Source organism: Dipteris shenzhenensis, chromosome 10 (assembly GCF_047967505.1).
Source record: "Dipteris shenzhenensis isolate YYH24624 ecotype China chromosome 10, Dip_SZ_1.0, whole genome shotgun sequence".
Taxonomy (NCBI): Eukaryota; Viridiplantae; Streptophyta; class Polypodiopsida; order Gleicheniales; family Dipteridaceae; genus Dipteris; species Dipteris shenzhenensis.
In genome coordinates this window covers 33362543-33369621 of record NC_141605.1, presented here as the reverse complement: position 1 = coordinate 33369621, position 7079 = coordinate 33362543, and the positions used below count along the sequence as shown (strand labels likewise).

General features: G+C 44.4%; 1 protein-coding gene across 1 annotated transcript; it reads left to right on the top strand.

Moving 5' to 3' along the window:
• The first annotated feature begins 4524 nt into the window (after positions 1-4524).
• LOC147897719 (transcription factor MTB2-like) lies at positions 4525-6800 on the top strand. The gene has a single exon (XM_087380194.1). The coding sequence runs from the start codon at positions 4525-4527 to the stop codon at positions 6391-6393; it is 1869 nt and encodes a 622-aa protein (XP_087236320.1). The 3' UTR covers positions 6394-6800.
• The last annotated feature ends 279 nt before the right edge of the window (positions 6801-7079 follow it).

Here is a 7079-nt window from a genome sequence, read left to right as displayed (position 1 = left end):
AATTTAAGACCTATACAATCTATATTAATTTTAAAAAATATATTAATAATAAAGTGGTGCATCAAAGATTGTATGGTTATTGATTGGTAACACATGCATGCCAATTAAATGAAGGGAGAAATATTCTTGAAGAAGGCCTATTGAGCAAACTTTAGTACAATCATGTAGATATATGGCATTGTATCATTGGCGTAGTGAATCTTACAAAAGATGTTCATCCACAAGTCTTAGAGATCATAGGCGATATGAAGTGGACATGCTTGGTGTAGATGGGAGTTCTAGAAGGGAGCCCATTTCATTAGATCCTTCAAAGTTAAGAGGTAAATGCGAGGATAAGAAGAGGATAAGAGAGAACGGTGGATTGAGGAAATATGGTGACATTGGGAGAGGGGTTGATAGTGGAAGGGGAAATGGACATAATTTGACTTTTTAATTTTTAAAGAACGTCATGAAACCTCTAAAATTTTGTATAGTCCTCGTTATTAAAGCCCTCAAAATATGTGAACTTAAAGAACGTCATGAAACCTCTAAAAGTTGTATAGTCCTAGTTATGAAATCCCTCAAAATTTGTGAACCTAAAGGTTTTTGATTTTTTGGGAATTGTGGAGAGAGGAGAAGTTAAAGAGAGTTGGCAATGCAATGCATGTGAAGGGGGAGGGAACTTTGAAGGCCTTAAATATGGAACTTTGAAGGCCTTGAATATGTCAAGGAAAGCATGTGAAAAGGATGCGTGCTAGAGGGAGACTTGTGGAGGAAGGCATACTTTCGCACGTGATGACATTCATCTTTAAATAAAAAGACAAAATAATTTGTTGACATTTGATGGGGAAATGGCTTTGTCAACATGAGGTCTACTTCATCTTTTGATTGGAGTCATTGGACCAAATGTTTGGCAATACTAACTTGTTAATAGCACAACTATTAGGGCAAGCTTTGTGGCTTGTAGGGGGAAGAATGTGGTGCTGATGACTTTTTAGGTGCTCATTACTGTGTGTGGGGCAAGTGCCACTATCCTTAAACTTTGCCTTTAATTTTGATTCGTGTTGGAGGTGGGGTCGTAGTGACTCTAGGCCAAAGTCGTTATTGTGGTGGTGATGGTGAAACTTGGAACAACAATCACACACAATCTTTTCAAGCCTCATATAGGGGTGACATGGCACAAGGCTTGTTATTTTATGCAAGCAATCTTAATTAAACATCATTCTTGTGCATAAACTATTAGCTCGTCTTGACATGGAGTTAAGTAGTGGTGATCTGTCATGCTTGTTCGCTCACATAGAGCGGGGACGAGTCACTTGTGCAGGTATGTTTTTATCAAAACTATACTTACATATTAATATAAAATCTTGGCGAAAGTTTATCGAGCTAGTTTTTTTAGTTTCATTATATTGATAGAACATATTACAATTTTTTAAATATTCTTTTGAATTTTGAAGAAAAAGTGGTGAATGCTGGCGAAACTTTAAAATTTTCCTCATAAAAGTTTCAAATCCTAGCAAATGTTTCAAACCTTGATTTTTATTAGGGCATACAAACTTTCAACAATACTTAGGGCATGCTTGAGTTTTGTCTCTTAACGAGAAGAAAAAATCATCCATGCACTTGTGTCTCTAAGCCTTACTTTGTGTCACCTTATGGGGAATGATTAGCCTTGAGTATTTACAAGGAAGATAGTCCTTGGTTTTGGTGAGTTTCAAGGATTTCTCTACTAGAAGTTTCGAGAAGGGATTTATCCCCTAGGGTGGAGGAAAAGTCAAATTAAAGCTTAATATGATGGCATGAATCTGTGATGGCCCATGAGTGGGATGGATGGTGGAAGGAAAGCGGCAAATCATTGGTGCCGATTGCAATGAGACATAGTTTGCAAGCTATTGATTTGTAGAGACTTTAATGCTCAAGGGATGTACATCCCTCTCGAACCTTTACGCATATGGGTTGTGTGGCACATGTTCCCCACTTATCTATCATATGTGCCATGGTCGTTGATGAGTGGAGAAATTAGATGAACTATTGTACAACGGTCAAGTGAATTGCCTGTAAAGTGAAATTTTCGGTTGACCAACCCCTCTTGGGTTGTCTTGCCTTGCCACGGTTAAGGAGGAATGAAAAAGTGTGTGGCAAAAACAAGTGTTAGAGCCAATCAAGGAGAACTTGCAACAAGGGATAGTAAGAGCAAACATTAGACATCCAATTTAACTAAAAATAGAGGTTAGCTTAGCCAATGAAAATTGCACATACATTGTGTAGCAAGGCTTAAAAATGTCATTAAAAGACATTCCCATGGTAGCCTTGAAGTATAGGGGTTTGGGACTATTCTTCATGTTGTGCCCAACCCCATTAGTTGGAGCTAATTGGTTTGACACACAATCAAACATGGTAAGAGTTGTTCATGGGAGAAGGTTGATTGCGATGTAGGTTCATTTCGTGTAAGTGGAGGTGAAATTTTTGATAACCGTTATTGGAGTAGAGCAAACTACATGTTTGTGTCCCTGGTTGTGGTTGCAAGAATTCGTGTTGTTAGAGTGTGTGGAGTGGATTTGAATTGATTGCAGGACATTGTGCATGAGGTGGTTACTTGCGTTGGTCCAACATGATATATGTGATGGTGTTCGGTTGTAAATGTTGATGTGTAGGTTAAAGCTCCACACAACGTAGGTCAAGGGTGTGTCCCCCCTTTCCGGCCAAATTTTGTACAGGGTCTTGAGGTCTGGGATTGACCCCCCATTTTTGATAATATATATATCCCTTTTTTAAAAAAATAAAAAAAAATGTTGATGATATATGTGATGTTGTTTCTTTTTTAAATTAATTAATATTATTATTCAATATACTCTTGAAGGATCTCGTAATGTCAAAGTCATATGAAGCTGGCATTGCCAATGAAGTGCTTAGAGTGCATTTTCATGATGGCACTTTATAGCAAAAACGTTGCAAAATGCTAGCTCCCAACTTGTTCCCCCCGGAGTGCTTGGTGCCACATCCTAGCATATGCTCTGTTGGAAGACAGAAATTTTCCTTCAACAAGTGGGGAATCCGGGGCTACCCGCGTTTTTGTGTGTTTGATTGGAAGATCTACCATAGATGTGAAATGCTGGCCTAGGGAGAGTTATGTGAGAAAGTGTTTTGAGATTTGCGTGCCAAGGTAGAAATTTTGACCTCTGCGGCCTGAAGAGAATGCCCCATTTGGCATTGAATCCATGTGGCGGTGGGCGGGACACGGATGATGGGAAACAAGCTTAAAGCCTAGGTTTAAAAACAAAATCAAAGTCAACTCGTGGGTTTGACGAGGGGGTAGGGCATTGACCAAGAGGGGCGGGAAAGTGGCGGGGGGACTTGGGAAGCAGGTTGGGGATAGGGTTGACCGTTGACGGGTGGAGCCACGTGAGCAAGGGGGAAACGTGGAGGTGAGGTGGCGCCAGGTGTGGGGAGGGAGGGAGGAGGTGGCGGAAAGGGGGGGGGGAAAGGGAGGCCAGGTGGAGGGACAGGTGGAAGGGGGAGGCCAGGTGGCAGGGGTTCTTTTATGAGGGGAAGCGTACAGCACGCTGAGCTGATCATCGTCTTCGTCTTCGTCTTCGTCTTCTTCACAAGCAAGCAAGCTCAACGAAAGCTTAAGCATGGTTTGTGATTTTTGTTGTTTGCTTCATCACATCATCTCTTCCTTGCTCTTCCTTTCGCACAAATTCCCTTCCTTCTCGTGACCTCCTCTCATGATTTTCCCCCCTCACAGGACTTCTTTCCCCCCATGAACCATATGATCCTGCTCGGTTTCGCCCTCCTCTCATCACTCGCCACCTACTCCTTTGGCGGTGCTCCTCTACCTCCCCTCGTGACGCTCACGTCCCCTGGAGCAAATCGCGGTTGCCAAAGATAGAGCACGTTTTCGGGATCAGAACGGCGAATTTTGCATCCTGTGTGCGAGAGGAAGAAGCAAACAGGAAACGAGGGAGACCCCGAGAGAGCAAAGGACGCAAGAGCAGCAAAGAGCTAGAGAGTTATATCCAGTTTCGTAAACTATCAGAGAGGAAGAACGGAGCTTGAACCACCTCTGCACGTCCAGATCCTTCCCAAATCACCTCGGTCTGCCCTTCTACCCCCCCCCCTGCTTGTGTATCCTTCGAGTTCATGCACAGGAACGTGCAATTCCGCTTGCACTCCGCTTCTGTTTCCAGCCTGCTCACCATTTGGTGCTGGAGCTTCCAGATCTCCAGTCTACACCCTCACACTCTGCACAAACCTCGCTCTCAAATGTGGCTTGGTCATTGCTTGCCCCCATCAGGACCTCCATCAACATGTCCCTCTGTCTTTGCTCCCTGTTGCTGAAACCTGCGTACTTTTCAAGCATGTTCTCTGCAATCCGCTCGCTACGCTGGTGAAAGAAGATGGCCCGAATGGCCATGGTTTCGCAGCTCCTACTCGTCTAAATTTTCGGAAGCTAGGACTGAAGTGAAGAAGCGGCATTGACAACTCCAGACTGCGAGCAGGAAACTCCGAGCAAGTTGGCTGTTTACACTTACGTGAAGGATGATGAGCTCGGAGGGTGCTGCAATCAGAAAATGGACAAGCGAAGATGTAGCTATGATCAAGCAGCTGTTGGGACCTGCAGCTATTGCGCATCTTTCTTGGAGCTTGCAAGGTCTAACGCCAGCGGGAGGGAGGAGACTTAACGAGGCTGCTCTACAGCAAAGGTTACAAAGCCTGGTGGAAGGTTCTGCAGTGAATTGGACATACGCCGTCTTCTGGCAGCTTTCTTGCACTCCGAAGGGCGAAGAGGTGCTAGGATGGGGAGATGGCTATTTCAAAGGTCCCAAAGAAAACGACAGTGAAGCATCCAAGCGCGCGGCAACGGGCTGTAGTGCTGAGGATCAGCAGCTCAAGAGAAAGGTCTTAAAGACTCTTCAAGCTCAGTTCTGCGCCACCGACGACGATCTTATGGCCGCAGCTGATGAAGAGTTCATTTCGGATACGGAGCTGTTCTATCTCATCTCCATGTTCTACTCATTCCCGCGTGGAATGGGAATCCCGGGCAAAGCCTTCGAAAGCCAAAATCATGTCTGGATGACAGGAACCAACAGAGATACTTCCGGCGCTTGCACAAGGGCTCCGATGGCAAAAATGGCTGGAATTCAGACCATCGTCTGCGTGCCAACCTTGAACGGTGTTGCTGAGCTAGGATCGACTGATCTGATCTATGAGAATCGAAAGCTCATCCACGAAATCAAGGTTTCTTTCACCGACGACGTGTGGGAACAGACCCCGAATCAATCTTCTCCTTTACGCCTGCCCGCTGTCAAGGACGCTGCATTTCCAAGCGGTCCATCTGCGCCTGCTATGCCTGCCCTGAGGGATGCCCTGAACCGTGGAACACAAGAAGCAGGCAGGATACGATCAGCACTAGGAAGGGAGCCCTTTCACGGCCCTGCTTCCCAAGACTTTCGCGCAGGCAGAATGCATTCAGTTATGGATCCGCGCTCCGTTCCACCCCACTTCCATCTGAATCCTTTCTTAGCTGCACAGAGGGCAGCTGCCGTGAAAGTTTACCAGGCTCACGGCTGGCATCCAAAGCATCATGTTGAGGCTGCAAAAGCGCTCAATTCACCGGTTTTAAAGCAGACAGGCCCTGAGATGCATCATAGAATCCAAACGGTCAAAGGCTCTAGCCTTACCATGGAAGTAGGCACTCAAGTGTCTAATGTTAAGGGTGGGGAGGACAAATTCAAGCAGCATTACGAAGGTCTAGGTCCTTCAATGAGTGCCATGGTGCGATCTTGCGTGGAATCAGAGCACTCTGATGTTGAAGCATCCTGCAAGGAAGTTGATTTCAAACCTGCATTTGAAGAAAGAAAGCCAAGAAAGCGAGGTAGAAAGCCTGCAAATGGTAGGGAGGAGCCCTTAAACCATGTTGAAGCTGAACGACAAAGGCGAGAGAAACTAAATCAGCGTTTTTATGCCTTAAGGTCTGTGGTTCCTAATATCTCCAAGATGGACAAGGCCTCTCTTCTTGGCGATGCAATAACCTACATCCAAGAGCTGCAAGGAAAACTCAAGGAGTTGCAGAATGAGAAGGATGGACTCCAGGCAAGGTCCATTGTTAGTATGACAGAGGCATCTGCACTATCTCAGACAAAGGAGGGGGGCAATTCCCCTTGTCGAAGTATGCCAAATGTTGAATTGCAGGTGCAAAACGGGGAGGCTACTGTAACAGTGATTTGCCCAAAAGAGAATCACCCAGTCACCAAAGTGATGGAGGCTCTGCAAGAGTTAAGGCTAGAAATTTCTTCTGCTAATGTAGCCCTGGTCGACGAATCTATCCTTCATACCATTAAAGTCGACCTGAAAGGCTCTGATTTGATGACTGAAGAGCAGCTATATGCAGCTATTACTAAAGATTGTTGAGTTGCACTCATTGTGAACTACAGAAAAATCCACGTTGCATTATCAACTTTCCCAGCAGCCCTTGCCATTGTTTCAAATTGGAGGTGCTTGTCACCTGTTGAATCTCCCCTTTAATGGCTCATTTGTTGCATTAAATTTGACAACAACATGTCTCTGTATTTTTGAAGAGGGCATACAGCCAAAACAAGTGTTTGGCAATCTGTACGTGTGGGAAATTTTATATAATCTGATTGCGCATCCGCTGTTTACCATGGATTGGAGGGAAGCAAAGTATGGATCTATTAGTACACCAATCCATCTTGATATTTTGTTCAAATGAACAGTTTCTTGTAGATACGCTTTTAAAACACTCCATGCACTGTTACTGTGCATTACTTTTTAAAACATTTGGCAGGGTGTTTGCCTTCAAGTTTTCTACTCATCTGAGGCCTTAACGACAGTGCATGCTTCTTATGCAATTCAAGTGTCGGTAACTTTTCTTCTATGTTCCTGTTGAGTTACACAATCTGTGCCAAGGAAACGCATGTTGTTTTTTAAACAGGCCAAGTTTGTGAAGTAAGCTGTTTTCTTTTGGGTGAATCAAATTGACTAGTTAACTGATAAAACTTCGGAGACATCTGATAAAACTTCCTAATCTCTGACAGAGAAAGAAATATGTTAACGTCTGCGGCAGGCCTTGCGAGCCA